We start from the raw sequence: 15,963 nt of genomic DNA on the forward strand, positions 1-15,963 counted from the left end.
AGACCTTCCTGGTGACTCTGCACACACGTCACTCTCATGCTCCCGCTTTCCACCGACCCCCCCACCCAGAGACCCCGTGAGGCCGGGCTCAGCTGGCACAGGAGGGGCCTCGGAGAGCCGCGCTGTTCGGAGGGAACAGAACTGGGACTGCAAATACCAGGTGCCTGCTGCTCAGTCTGGTCCCTTCCAGGTTCACATGGCCACGGAAAGGCTGGCCATGGCCAAGTTCAAGGGCATTAGGAGACCTTGATAGTGACAGAGACAGACTCGTACAACCCCAAACACAGCCACGCTTAATCTTTCAGTTCCAACCCGGGGCAAAACATGTATACGAATGTTCCAGTAAATATTGGCAGAATATAATAAGTCAAATATACGAAAAGTGAATAGAAGAATTATAAGTCTGCCCACTGCAATAACAATGATGAGATCAGCAAATGGTAGGGTGCGGGAGAATACATTGTTTTCAAATAGACATGGACTTGCACATAAACTGATTACCCTATTTTGCTGGTATAATGCACACTTTTTGCCCAAACTTTTGAGGGAAAAATAAGGAGGCACATTGTTCACGGGTAGTACTAAGTCTGTATCTATATAAATATTTTTAGTTATTTTTCTTTCTTTAATTTTATTTATTTTTAGAGAGCGGAAAGGAAGGAGAAAGAGAGGGAGAGAAACATTGATGTGTGGTTGCCTGACACGCACCCCCTACTGGGGACCTGGCCTGCAACCCAAGCATGTGCCCTGACTGGGAATCGAACCAGCGACCCTTTGGTTCTCAGGCGGGCACTCAATCCACTGAGCTACACCAGCCAGGGCTGTTTTTAGTTTTTATTTATGCTTATGCATTAAAAGTGTAAGCAATTGCTAGAAAGCAATAATGATACCCATATGTTCAAAAATAAATGCTCAAATTCTTTTATAATACAAAAAACAAGATCTCTACATATAAATAAAAACCTGAATTAAAACATTAAAACGAAAGGTTTTTTTCCTGAAAGTTTGGGCCAAAAATGTGGGTGGGCATTATACACGGCAAAATACGGTACATTCTGAGCATGAAGGAAAAGTAAATAGGAAAAAATAAAAGGAAAAGAGGGAGGAACAACGAAGCAAACCTCCTACGTATCTTATCGCAAGACAAAGGCGAAGGAAAGGTCGAAACGGAGGAGGAAAGCAGAATTAAAAGTTATCCAGTTATCGGGATAATAAAAATGCCCATTGGGAGAAGGCTTGGGTGGGATACGAAAATCAAGTCAGGACAAGAGAATGTATTTCCGAACAGAAAGTGTCACGAGTCATGGAAGAACACACAACTCCCATTACCCAGTTACAAAATGGAAAATTGCGATGGGATGACTAGTCCCGCCCTGCTTAGCGAGAAAAGCTCAAATGAAATGAAAACAATTAGTCCAAGATTAGAAAAGCTGTAATGAAGTCAAAACAAGGAAGTCCATTAGTCAAACCAATTCAAGGGTCTTTGGAAAAATAATGAAGCTGATCATCCATTATGACTGGATTAAAAACAAAAGAAAATGTACCCTGGTAATCTGGGCATCGAAATGACAATTAAAAACCAATGAAAAAATCATTTGTCAACGTCCTCAACTGCAGCTGACAAACTACCAATGTCGAGAGGCAAGATTTGCTGACAAAATTCGCAAGTCTCGAAGTGTGCAATGAGAGAAAAAGACCAAAATAACGTAGATGAGGCGAATAAGGACAATAACCAAAGACTCACTCCCGAAGTTTCCCAATTCAATATGTACTTTTTTTTCCAATCACATCCTCAATGGAGACATACTCCCTGAATTACATAGATGATTCTGTAGTGGGGGACTCACTTCATCTTGTGAATACAAACCTGGTACTTTTTGCAAAGGCCATCACCATTCGGGCCAATGACATGCACGCACACAGATGCAAGAACGATAACAAGATCTTCTCGAATCAAAACGCGCAGCTGAACTCAGAAATGCAAGTCCTGCCTCAACGTGGGGTCTACCCCAGAAAAAAACATGGTAGTCATTCGGAGAAAACCATCAGCAGACTCTCAATCGGCTGAATGCCAAAAAGTGTTTAATTGATCACTTATTATTCACTAAAATGGCTAAAAATAGGTGCACATGATTTTTAAGAAAATAAATAACCCTGTGCTTTCCCCCCCACCCACAGTATTTCAGTCGCTCCTTGTGAAAACAGGAAGCGCACAATCACTAGTTCCAACCGAAGAACTTTGCCAACAGCTGTCAGAGAGAGATAAAAAAGCAAGAAATAAAAACGCTCTCTCTGTAGTTAACTGAGCTACTTAACTAACTGTTGACAGAACTCTGTTTTCTCCACTTTTAAACAAAGACAAAAATTCCTGCCTCACAGGATTGTGTGGGGGATTAAAGTAGCGAGTTTGACAAAGTACTTCGTTAACGATGAAGAGCTATGTAAATGAAGGGAGGTTACCGCATGTGTAAAATTTCAGGCATTCATCTAACTGCCTATCCACCCATCCATCCAGCCAGCCATCTTTCCATCTGTCTGTCCATCTATCTATCCATCTACCCATCCATCCATGCAACCATCCAACCATCCATCTATGTATCCGTCCATCCATCCACCCGTGTACCTACTCATCCATCTATCTGTCCATCCCTCCACCTACCCACCCATCCCTCCATCCTCCATATACCCATCCATCCATCCACCTGTCCATCCGTCTGTCCATCCATCCATCCGTGTTATCTACCCATCCACCCAACTATCCATCTTTCCATCTGTCTATCCATCTATCTATCTATCCATCTACCCATTTATCCATGCAACCATCCAACCATCTCTGTATCCATCCATCCATGCATCCATCCACCCACCTGTCCATCCATCCATCCACCCACCTGTCCATCCACCCATCCATCCATCAATGTATCTACCCCTCCCACTGTCTATCTGTCCATCTGTCCACCCTCAATATATCCATCCATCCATCTACCTGTCCATCCATCCATCTGTATAACGACCCATCCATCCATCTGTCCATCTGCCCACCCACCCACAGTTTCAGGCCCTACCCCGAGGGGCAAACACAGAGCGAGCAGAACTGTACAAGATCCCTGTTTTAGAGAAGCCTCCAGTCTCACTGGGGAGATTCACGTGAACCGAGGAGGCACACACCACCCCAGACTTTGTTACGTGCCGTGAATACAAAGGCCAGGAAGCTGCAGGAGATATAAGGGGGGATCTGGCCAGGCCTCTTGGTGAAGGAAGTCCTTTCTGAGGATGTCGTGTGAGGCTGAGATGTCGGGGGTGTCCTGGGGTCACGGGGTCGTGGCGTGCGGAACACTGAGGAGGCAGACCCGCCGTGTCCTGGCTCTGCACCGCCTCCCCTGTGGCTGGACATCCTGCTCTCTCCCCCCCAGCTTCTTCTTCTTACAAACAGCAGTGCAGTGACCATGCTGTGGCCCTCGCTTGCATTTTTTTTTCTTTTGAATTAGGTCCTAGAGGTGGCGTGCAGCAAGGAAACACCCAGCGAGGGAGAGTTCACCGGGAGAAAAGAGTTTCAGAGCCTTTGTCATGCGATGCCCATTTCTCCCCTCACGTACGGAACCCATTCATGGGGTCAGAGGTCAGGGGCCAGGTGGGGCCGTGCACGGTTCTCCGTGACCCTGCCAAGCGCCTGACTCAGCATTTCTGTTCACTTCTGCTTGTTGCGTGGGGCGGGGACAGCACTTCCAAGCTGGTTTCGTCTGAGTTTCTGTAATTGCCGCTGTGGTTGTATATGCGTCCTGTGCTGGGATTTTCTGTCTGTTCTCTTACATGAAAATTAACTGTCCATCTGTCTGGGCGTCTCCCCCGGAGAAACTGGCGAGCCCTGTAAGAGCAAAGGCCGGGGCTCTGTCTTGGTCACTTTCGAGGCCCCAGCCTGTGGAAGGTGACCTATAAATGGGTAGTTCAGTCACCACCTGATGTGTAATCGGGTCAAAGGTCAGCTGCTGCCACGGGCCCCAGCCGAGGCCGAGAGGCCGGATTAGCTGCCGGCTCCCCCTTCTGAGCACCCCGACGATGCGCGCCTCACGCCCGCCAGATCACGCGGGTGGAGAAGCTCTGACAATGCGCAGCCAGGGCACGGATGCAAATAAATACCTGCATGGCGGGTCCTCTGGAGTTCTGAGGGTCCACAAGCCAGAGCTCCTCCCCAAAAGGGACAGCAGCCACAATGAAGGCAACAAAGAAAATAATGATAATACTACCACACTCCTTTCTGGCGCAGCTGCCAGATCTGACTCTCTCTCTCTCTCTCTCTCTCTCTCTCTCTCTCTGATGAGCAAGGACAACTGTGGCTACTCCTGGCTCCGCTGAGCGTCCCTGCACGACTCTGGGCGTGCCGGCCTCGACGCCTGGGTGTTCCCCATGGCAACGGAGCAAACGTGGCCAGGATGGCCGCCACGAACAGAGGCCGGCTCATGCAACATTCAGGTAGGAGTTTGGTGGCCTTTCCCACGGGGCACCCATGAGCCGGGCCAGGCAACGGCTTTGGACAGGTCCCACGGGGCTTGGGGCTTTGGCTCGTTTAAAAGTGTGTCCGAGACCACGTGGTGTGGCCTCAAGGACATTCCTGAGCAAACACCAACACGACCCAGGTGGATAGTGGAGCTCTCTGGCTGTGCCTGCCTTGCTGTCAGGGGGCGGGTTCAGGAAGCCTGATGGTCAGGGGGTGCCTGATGCAGAGATGCACAGGACTCAGAATCCACCCCCGCCTCGGATTCCAAGGAGACAGCAATCACAATAAATAATAAAAAAGAAATATCAACGAGCTGGTGGTGGAGGCAGACCACAGACACACACGGAAACGAGACGACCACTCCAGCGAGTTACCGCCACGAACGCCAGCAAAGTCAAGGGCACGTTCAGCCCTCGTGTATATATACACAGACCCAGCGGCAAAGCACTGTTCTGCCTGCTCCTGTCTGGGATTCCGAACCAAAAACGCCAGTTCTGTCTTCCCGGACACCTGGAGAGCCAGGAACGCTTACCTCTGGTTTCCGAGTCATCGCCCCCTCTCCTCCGCCGGCAGCGGGGAAGGGAGGCGCCGCCACAGGTCAGAGACGGGGGCAGCCAGGCACGCTGCTCCCTGCGAGGCCGTCGCCTTCGACACGGACTTGAGTAGTGAAAAAAGAACCGTGCCCGCTGCCTTGGGGAAGCGCGAGCGGTGCTTATGACTCAGGCTGCTGCACGGCGATTTCTTTTTCTCTCCTGGTTCTACCCAAAAGGGCCCGGGAGGAGAAGCGCGGCGGCACTGTCGGTGTCTGCCTCGCCGTTTGCAGAACGGGATAATCACTTCTGCTGCGCTCTGTGCTTTCTCAGCAAACGTAGCAGCAGGGAGCCCGTGGAACAGGGCGCAGACACACCAGCGACTACTTTTAACCGTGAGCCGAGCAAGCCACCGGCACCAGGTCTCAGCCTTGGGAGCACACTGGTATCTCCCGGGGAATTTTTAAAAAAACGACCCCTGCAGGGGCCGCCCCAGAGATTTTGGATTTGTCCAGGGTGGGTGTGGCCCGAGCCTCGGGATTTTTAAAAGCATCCAGGGACTCCGAGGGGCTGAAAAGTGGGAGGACCATTGATCTACGTGAGAAAGCTGGAAGGAGGTTCAGCTCGGGAACCCTGAAACGGGGAAGCGCCGAGTTCAGGAGACTCAGGCTCTCTCTCGTCTGAGCGGCACTGTTTGGGATTGGCTGTCCTTGGACAAGTAATAAAGTGTCTCAAAACTTCAATATGTTCGTCTGTAAAACAGGTTGTATTCTCTGGAGCTCTCGCTCAACCGATAAGAAAAGGCTGGGAAAAACACTGAGCACGTGTAAGTGGGAGGGTTCGATGACCCCTATTTCCCTTGGTGACATGAGGCTAATCTTTAATGTTTATTGAGCATGTACTATGTGCCAGGCCCTGAGCTAAGTGCACAGCTGCTCTCCATGATGAATAAGGTAAGTGTCCCTGCTTTATAACTCAGAAAAAAAAAGAGGTAATAAAGGCACAGAAAGTAGAACATCAGTATTCTCTTTATTTTTTTAATCCTCACCCAAGGACTTTTTATTTTCATTGCTTCCAGAGAGAGAGGGGGAGAGAGAAACACTGATGCGAGAGGGAGGCATCCACTGGCTGCCTTCCATATGCACCTGCGTGCCCTGACTGGGGATCGAACTCACAACCTAGGTATGTGCCCTGATTGGGAATTGAACCTACAACATGTTGTTTTACAAGGTGATGCTCTAATCAACTGAACCACAGCAGCTAGGGCTAAAAGAAATCTTTTGAAAATAAATAAAATCTCCTTGGCTGGTGTGGCTCAGTGGATGAGCACTGGCCTGTGAACCAAAGGGTCGCCAGTTCGATTCCCAGTCAGGGCACATGCCTGGGTTGCAGGCCAGGTCCCCAGTAGGGGGTGTGCTAGAGGCAACCACATACTGATGCTTCTCTCCCTCTCTCTCCTTGCCTTCCCTTCTGTCTAAAAATAAAATAAATAAAATCTTATCAATCAATCAATCAATCAATCAATAAAAATCAATTTAGCAAGTTCCTTCACAGGACCACTAGAATGTATAAATCCCTGCCCAGTCTAATGAAGTTCAAAAGAGACAAAAAAAAAACAAACCCCAAAACAAAACCCAACAACAACTGTTCAAAACCATAAATGAAAAGAGAACTGTAACTATAGATAGAGAAAAAGAGAAAAAAATACAAGTAAAATGTAAATGCCACACACCAGGATGGCAAATTCAAAAATCTAAAAGAAATGGATCATTTTCTACCAAAATTGAACCTCATGTCAATAAGGGGAGGCAGGCAACCTGAATTGACTGATGATTTCAAAAGAGCCAGAAACTAAAGACCAGTTTTACCTAAGTAACCTTTAGCCATAGAAATACCTATGCAACTGTTCTGCATCAAAATAACATGGAAAGTTCCCCCAACTGGTTTTGTAAGACCAGTTTATATGAAAATCTCACAGGAACAATAAATATGCAAAATTATAGATCAACTCAGCTATAAATCTAGATGCAAAACTTGTAAATAAAGTATCAGTAGACCAAATCCAGCAGTAAAAAAAAAGCCAATGAGCATTCATAACAGAAATTAAAGAGCCGACATCTATCATGGCCATTCATTGATATTAATACATAAAGTAGAAAGGCCATATAAATATATGAATGCTACCCAAAGTGGAACTTGAAAAACTTCAGCCACCGTTTCTAGTAAAAGCTCTCAGCAAAAAGGAATACTTGGAAATTACCTAAATGTAATGACAGTCTATTCTCCGGAAAATCTACGGCAAATGCCCATACATGGCTGAGGCCAGGACCTCAGAAATCAGGAACAAGAGAGATAAACCCGCTGTCATCACGAGTACTTAACTTTTGAAACTTCTCGTTGTTCATAAGAAGACATGGAATACAATAAGTTACGTACATGCCAGAAAACGGGAGGCAAGCCTGTGTTGAATTTGCAGGTGACTCGGCCACCTACCTGGAAGTCTCAAGGCACTCTTCCAAAACTACTAGGATTAATAAGAGAAGTTGGTAAGGGGGCTGGATAAAACATAAGTAAACCAAGGAGCTTTTCTCTAGACCAGTAGCGTTAGGTTGCAAAGGGAAATGATAAGCAATTCCATGTAATTCCATTCAAATAGCACCAACAACAATAGAGCAGACACAAATCACTAAGACAGGCCTAGGGCGTTTACGGAGAAAGTGACACAATGTCATTAACATAAATGAGCACCAATAGAGTCGCCGCGTGGAATGTGCGAAAACAGAGGAATGCACAATCAAGATATTCTGGGGAAGAAATAATGAGTAGGAAACTTGCATTAACAGGTGGTAATCCAAACAGTATGTCACTCGCCCAGAACAGACGAGTGGGCCAGGGGACCGGTCCAGAGAACCCCACGAGGTGTGCAGGTGTGTGTTGGGGAAAGTGACGATAATGATGACATTTGAATTCAGACGGAAAGGGAAGCTTTGCCTCACTGGTGGTGCTGGACCACTGCCCACCCGTCTAGACGAGATGAGAGCTAGACTCTCCCCCACATCGGATACACAAATAAACAGAAAAATTAAAGCTTACAATTCAACCAAATAAAATGAAAATGCTACAAGCTTCTAAAGGAATATGCCCATAAAACTGAGGTGCAAATGACCTTTTTCTATAATGCAGATGCATTGAGGAAAAGGTAGAGATGACTGATTATGTGTTTGTATATCTCTGTCATTGCAAAAGATAACAGACAAAAGAAAAAGAATAAATGGCAAAAGATACTGGCAACAGGTACGATAAACAAAGGTTGGACATCTCTAACATAGGAAAGGCCCTACAAAGTGAGACAGAGAACAAACAACCCTTTGAAGACCCTTAGAAAAACAATCGAGAAACGGTAATGGGCAACACATGTAGGGGGGAATGCAAATAGTTCATGAAAATATGAAAAGATGCTCGATGTTACTAATTTTAAGCGCGGACATTGAAACAAGGAGATATCATTTTCACCCATCAGAATGATAGACATGTAAAGGCTTCTTAATACCTAGTGCTGGCCAAGAGGAGGGGACAGAAGCTGCCACATGCTTCTGGTGAAGGTGTGAATCCCACAGCTTTTTGGGGAAGTGATTCCAAAGCAGTGCACTTTTACAGCTTTGGTCTATATAGGAGGAGGGACCCCCCAAAAGAGAACTGCCTTCTGGAGGGTGGGCCTCTTATAGCACAGGCTTCCCCAACTAGGTGAGTGTTCTGGGAACCCATCTGTATCTGTGTACCAGCTGGTGTTGTTGTGAGAGGCTGCGTTCGGCTTCAGTGATTTTTTTTTTTTTTTTTTTTGGTGGGGGGAAGATTCTTTCAGCGCATTTGCCCATGTCATGATGGGTGATTTATGAACCCACCTGCCCACGCCACGCTGAGTGTTCAGCAGTTCTGGACCAAAAATGGCATGCCCCCCCATGCCCCACCCTCACTATTTACCTGATCTCATTCTGAGCAATTTTTTAAATTTTTGTTTCCCCAGATGGAAAAAGTCCTCAAGAGGAAACATGTCACCAATGTGGAAGCAGGGAAACAAACAACGGCAGAAGGACTAACAGGCATCCAAACCATCATGTTCAAAACTGTTTTGAGCAGTGGAAAAAGGTCTCCATGGGTGTAGCACATCAAATGGAGAGTCCTTTGAAGGGGACTGAAGTTTAGACATGTAAGAATAAATACATAATTTTTAATAAATAAATTTCATTTTTGGGGGGGAAGGAGTGGTTGTCCCTTGTAAGCAAATATTCCAGAAAACCAGGCTACAGTACAAGGGAGCAAACCCAGAAACAGTCCACACATCCACCAATAGGAGAAGCACTCAGCTGCCTGAGCCACATGTCCACCAATAGGAGAAGCACCCAGCAGTCTGAGCCACACATCCACCAATAGGAGAAGCGCCCAGCTGTCTGAGCCACAGGTCCACCAATAGGAGAAGCACCCAGCTGTCTGAGCCACAAGTCCACCAACAAGAGAAGTGCTCAGCTGTCTGAGCCACATGTCCACCAACAGGAGAAGTGCTCAGCTGTCTGAGCCACATGTCCACCAATAGGAGAAGTGCCCAGCTGTCTGTGCCACATGTCCACCAACAGGAGAAGTGCTCAGCTGTCTGAGCCACATGTCCACCAATAGGAGAAGTGCCCAGCTGTCTGAGCTACATTTGCTCTGTGGAGCTAAGGCTCGTGCTCACGAGGGTGGCTGGTGGGCTCATTCGCTGACCTCCAGGGAGTTCATGATGCAGCATTGAATCGAAAAAGCCAAGCTGAAGACAATGTAAGCAATGCAGTCTTATTTTTGTCATTAAAATGGAAAGCTAAAACTAAACCCTGTGTGTGATTTTTTTCCAGTTTTATGGAGATGTCATTGACGTCTCATATGCGGCAAGGGTACGGCGTTCCTCGTGATGGTTTGACACATTTATATGTTGCAAAACGGCCCCCACCATAGTGTTAGCTGGACCTGCCTCGAGTCACTAAACTGCCATTACTTTTTGGTGGTAAGAGCATTTCAGACCGACTCTCTTAGAAATGTATCATTGAGATACATAAGGTAGTATTATTAGCTATAATCCCAATGCTATGCATTAGATCTCCAGAATTTATTTATCTATTATTATTATTATTATTATTATCCATCACCCAAGGACGTTGTTTCATTGCTTTTAGGAGACAGAGAAAAAAAAAAACAAAATAAAACATCGAACCGTTGTCTCTTATACACGCCCCGACCTGGGGATCGAACCCACAGCCTAGGTATGTGCCCCAACTGGGAATCGAGCCGTGACCTTTCGGGTGGAAGTTCCCACTGACTGAGGCATACCAGCCAAGGCCAGAACTTACTCATCTTTTAAACCAAGTCTCCACCCTTTCACCAACATCTCCCCAGCTCCCCACCCCCAGGCCCTGGAAATCACCATTCTACTCTCAGCTTCTATGTGTTTGTCTCTTTTAGATTCTACCCAGAAGTGAGATCATACCCGATTTGTCTTTCTCTGGTTTATTGCTCTTAGCACAATGTCCGCGGAGTCCATCCACGTTGTTGCAAATGGCAGGGTGATACCTTTTATCTCATGGCTCAAACACAGTCCACGGTTCCTGCTCAGGATACAAAGTATCCCGGGCCCTCCTCCCATCCCCTTTTCAGCTGCAGCCTTGACAACTCACCGTCTTCCCGGAACAGCTGCTGGGCGCGGCGCTGGCTTCGATGAAATACTTCCTGAGCAGATGCTTGCTGGGGTCAGGGCTGTCCAGTAGGATGTAGGAACAGAAGAAAGCCCCGTGCCGGAGCAGGAAGATGGCGATGTCTTCATTGCCTGGAGGACAGAGGAGGAAAGCTCAGGGCGTTTTGAGTGTGGGGGGGTGCGTCCCATCTGTCCCAGGTGGCGGATGCCAGGACGTGGAACAGAACAGCGAAGGTTGACCTTGTCCACTCCTTCCCTTGTTCCTCTTTGCGTTCCTCTTGGTTCCTCTTAATGCAAATCTGTGTGGACTCTGCCCTTTGCAGGGCCACCAACGATGGGCCCCTCTGCCACCGCTGGTTCCTGTCCCCAAAATCCCCATGTGCAGGGGTGAGGTGGGGGGAGGGAGGGGAGGATGCAGACATTTGGAAAGAGAAACCAAACACAGGAGCTGCAAATGTCTCCACGCAGGGGAGTGAGAGCCAGGGACAGCGCTGACCCTTCAACGCTGTGACAGTTCTCCTGGGTGGGACTAACGGGGCGGCAGGTGGGGGGATGGGGGGGACCCACCTGACTTGATGGCCGCATACAGGGGTAAGCGCACGATGACCGGGAATTCGTTCTTCCTGACGGCGTAGCTCTCGGGGTCGGCCCCGTGTGTCAGGACCAGGAGCTTCACCAGCCCCAGGTGGCCGCGCTGACACGCCAGGGCCAGCATCCAGTTCAGCAGCCGCTGGGGGCTGCAGGGACCTGGCGGGGAGGCAACAGGGCACAGGTTGGGGGGGGGCACAGGGGGCACAGGCGGCTGCCACGCTGAGCTGCCCCTGACCGTCCGTGAGATCCAGCAGCCCTGCCCCCAGCTGAACATCCCTTCCATTGAGCTGATCGTGTTTTCTAGAATAGTCTTTCTCTGCATGGCCTGTGACATTTCCCCATATCAGTGTAAACCCACCTGCATGCCCCATACTGCCAGGTGAGGAAAAGCTGCATGCCCAACAGAACACACTGTGGTCGTAACAGAACACAGGACGTGTGGGGAGAGGAGGAGAAGGCACTGCCCCAGCGTGATCTCTGGGCGGTGGGCTTCGGAACGCTCCCCTCCCCCAGCGCAGCCCCGACCTCATTCATCCCTAGTGTAGAATTGCAAACAGGGGTGTGGATTTGGGAGATGGGCTGTTTAGGGTTAAAATTTAGCTGTGTGACCTTGCACGGCACATTTCTCAAGCTCTCTCTGACCCAGATGCTACCAAAGGGCTGGGACCACCTTTTGGAACAAGCCTCCGTCCGTGTCTCTGAAGTTCTGCAGAGTGTCCAAGGCTGGGCAAATGCTCCAAATAGGTAAGCTGTGCATTTAGGTGAGCGGGTCAGCTGGGGTGGGCTCTATGGGGCTAGAACAGTGCTATTCTTGGGGATCCCTGAAGACAGGGAGTGAGCCGTCGGCTCCCTGGGGTGCCCAGCTCCTCCCTGCTTGACCCAGTCTGCATCCATGAGCCCTAACATTGCCTGGAATTCTCCCTCCACGACCCCCTTCTCCCTCCAGATGCGAGGGGAGCACCATCTCAGAACTAACTATGATTGCCAGTCTGTTTCAAAGCACATGATTGGATTCCCCCTAACAGGATTGCTGCATAGTTTGTGGGGCCCCTGTTTAAAAATTATTAAATATTTCCAGAGGGGGATTGCAGAGTGTTAAACCGAGTGTGGGGCCCTTCTAAGCACAGGGCCCCACATGGCTACATGGTTGTACGTGCCTGAAGCCTAATTCTCAATGACTCCTGGTGAGGCAATGCCTCAGCCTGCAATTGTAGCGATGCCTGGACTCGTACAATGTTGCAGATCTGAGCCACCATGAGAGATTAAAGGAGACCAGACACCCTGAGTCTACCAAGAGAAAAAAATGACTTGTTACTAAAAAAGCAGTATCACATGGAGCATGCAAAACATGTAGTAACATTCGGCAATTAAAAGAACTGAGCTGTGAAGACATGAAATGACATGGAGAAAACAGAAATGCATACACCAGGTAGGGAAGTCCATCTGAAAAGGCTCCCCACTATAGGATTCCAATATAGGCAGTTCTGGAAAAGGCAAAACTAGGGAGACAGCAAAGGTTGCCAGGGGTTGGAGGTGGGGAGGGAGCAAGGGAGGGAGGGAGGGAGGGACGGGTGGAACACGGAGGCTTTTTAGGGAACTGAGACTATTCTGCACGACACTGTGATTGCAGAAACACGTCATCACACATTTGTCCTAACCTGCAGAATGTACCACCCTAAAGGAAACCACGACTTTTAGTCAGTTATCATGTATCCACCTTGGTTCAACAATGGTAACAAATGCACCACATTCATACAAAATGAAATAACAGGGGAAACTGTGGGGATGGCATAGGGGAGTCCTCTGGACTTTCCCATTGATTTTTCTGTAAACCTGAAACTGCTTTTTAAAAAATAAAATCTGTCCAATTTTAAAGAAAGGAACGCAGAGCCTGTTCGTTACCAGCGTGAGAGGATTTCTGTCGTGAGTGGAAGGGAGGGGGGCGTGGGGTGTGGCGTTGCTGCTGGAACTCATCCCTGGGGAAAGTGTGGAGAAAGAAGCACTTTGGGGTGCAGCACCCCCCCCCCAGGGCCTGTCTGGTTCCCAAGAGGGTCCCCGGAGCGGTGGCGGAGTGCGCGTGACCTGGGGCTCACCTGTTAAAGACTCGAGGAGTTCGTGTGCCACGTCCGTGTGCCCGAAGTGAGCCGCCACCACGGCGGGGTTGTCATCTGTGGGCTCCGTGGGCAGCTCCACCTGTCTCTGCGTGAGCAGGTACCGGACGGTCTCCAGGTCCCCGTAGGCCGCCGAGATGCTCAGAAGCTGGCCCTGGGCGACACAGAACAGGGGCAGGACTCCCATGAGGCCCGCACGGCGGGAAACCGTCGAGGGACTCCATCAACACCGTGTGCTTTATGAAGTCACGGGCAAGACCAGAGCTATCTGGGCTGTCCAGTGCGGCCCCACTGGCCAGCTGCGAGGGGCTGCTGGGCACCTGAAGTGTGGCCCGTGCCAAACCGGAGGTGCGGGGGGTGCAGAATCACATGCGCTTTCAGAGACGTAGTACAACCAAAGGTATACTATCTCATCAATAATATTTATATCAGCCCTGGCTGGCGTAGCTCAGTGGATTGAGTGCAGGCTGGGAACCAAAGTGTCGCAGGTTCGATTCCCAGTCAGGGCACATGCCTGGGTTGCAGGCCATGACCCCCAGCAACCGCACATTGATGTTTCTCTCTCTCTCTCCCCCTCCCTTCTCTCTCTAAAAATGAATAAAATAAAATCTTTTTAAAAACTGTAAGATTTATATCGATTCCCTGTTGAAATAATGATCTCTTAAAAGAAATCCTTGCCTGAGGATATGTTTATTGATTTTAGAGCGAAAAGAAGAGAGGGAGGGAGAGAGAGAAAGAGAGAGACATCAGTGTGAGAACCAGTTGCCTCCCGTATGCACCCCGACAAGGGATTGAACCTGCACCTCAACCCAGGCAAGTACCTCAACTGAGACTCGAACCCACAACCTTTTGGTTTAGGGGATGACGCTCCAGTCAACTGAGCCACCCAGGAATCAGGGAGCAATGATGATCTTTAATACATGCAAATTAAATAAAACACATTATTAAAACTCCACCTGCCTCTGTTTATTTCTTTTAATGTAACTGCTAGGAAATTGGATGTTATAAATGCGGCTGGCAGTGTGTTCCTCTGGGACAGAGCTTCAGGAGGAGGGGGAGGGGGTCGAGTATCCCCACACGGCACCCCGCTGGCATTCAGGAGCCATCTGACACATGCTGTGTGGCGCTCAGGGCAGGAAGGCAGCCAGGCTCTCTGAAGGACCGCCCCCTCCCCCCGCCAGTGATTCATACTGGGACAAGACAGATGGGGGCGCTCCAACCTGAAACCAGGGAGGGACGAAGATCTTCCAGCGCCATGCAGGGGGACTCTTGACTTGGTGGCCCAGAGGAAAAGGACAGGGTGGAAGTGAGACCCCATGAGGTGGGCTGTATAGTTTTTATTATTTTATTCTTATTTTCAACCCTCCGCTGAGGGCGTGTTTCCTCACTGCTCTGAGAAAGAGCAAGAGGGAGAGAGGAAGGCAGAGAGAGAAGCATCGATGTGAGAAAGAAGCATGAAGTGGTGGTCTCCCTGCACGTGTCCTGACCAGGGGTCGAACATGTCCAGACTGGGGATCGAACCTGCGACCTTTCAGTTACAGGATGACACTCCGACCGACTGAGCCGCCCCGGCCAGGGCTAGGCAGTGTGTGAATACACGCATAAGGACACGCAGGCTCAGCGAGGTTTCGTAACTTGTCCAAGATCACGCAGCCTGTCAGGAGCCGTCGTGGACGGACTATAAAAAATAGTCCTCTGACTTTTCACGGGCTTCCCTGGCTCTGCCAAAAGCATGCTCAGAGAGAGATGCCGGGTGGGTGTGAGCCGTGTGGGACTGCATCGCCGAAATCGTAAGTCCTCCCGGCACTTGGCTGCTCCCCAGGACTTGGGCATCAGCGCTGCTCAGGGAGGCAGACTCGGAGCCCAGGCCGGAATGAGGAGGCTGGTGTGATGCCAGCATCTCCGGAGGTCTGACTGCGTGCAGCAAGACGCTGGGCCGGGCACTGAAGATGCCAGAGGCGATTTCTGGCCTCCGTGAGTTTACAATTACGTCTGAGTCACGAATTTGTCTAAAATGGCCACCAGCAAGCACGTGCTGCTTGGTGAATAGTTCGGCGAACCGGTGTCTTTGGAGGTCACTGTGGGGTGAGACGGGCAGGGAGGTGTCAGCCCAGCCCCAAGGACGAGGACTGGCACCGATCGAGCTCGTGCCGTGTGCCCGGTGTGACGCGGAGTGCGTCACTTGTGTGTTCACACTTAGTCCCGAGAGCAGGGACCTATCTGTACTTGCATCTTTTTACATTTGCAATATTCCTTAAAAGATAGATGACTTTATGTTTATGGATTTTTAGAGAGAGGGGGAGAGAGATTTGTTGTTTCACTTATTGATGCATTCATTGGCTGATTCTTGTATGTGCCCTGACCGGGGATCGAACTCACAACCCTGGCGTATCAGGCTGATACTCTAACTAGCTGAGGTACCTGGCCAGGGCTGCATTTACATCTTGCATCTGTGGAGGAGGCAATGAAGACTTGCCCACAATGGGCGGGGCGGGGGGGGGGGGGAGCGGTATTATG

At 49.4% G+C, this 15,963-nt stretch overlaps 1 protein-coding gene across 2 annotated transcripts in view; it reads right to left on the bottom strand.

The window, feature by feature from the left end:
- LRRK1 (leucine rich repeat kinase 1) overlaps positions 1–15,963 on the bottom strand; it is a 105,369-nt gene that overhangs the window by 49,833 nt on the left and 39,573 nt on the right. For both annotated transcript variants that reach the window (XM_036012951.1, XM_028502292.2), the window contains exons 4-6: positions 13,429–13,600; positions 11,312–11,491; positions 10,728–10,876 (exon numbers count right to left, since the gene is read on the bottom strand). In XM_036012951.1, the coding sequence (XP_035868844.1) occupies positions 10,728–10,876; positions 11,312–11,491; positions 13,429–13,600 (501 nt within the window). The remainder of the gene's footprint in view (positions 1–10,727; positions 10,877–11,311; positions 11,492–13,428; positions 13,601–15,963) is intronic.

Source organism: Phyllostomus discolor, chromosome 12 (assembly GCF_004126475.2).
Source record: "Phyllostomus discolor isolate MPI-MPIP mPhyDis1 chromosome 12, mPhyDis1.pri.v3, whole genome shotgun sequence".
Taxonomy (NCBI): domain Eukaryota; kingdom Metazoa; phylum Chordata; class Mammalia; order Chiroptera; family Phyllostomidae; genus Phyllostomus; species Phyllostomus discolor.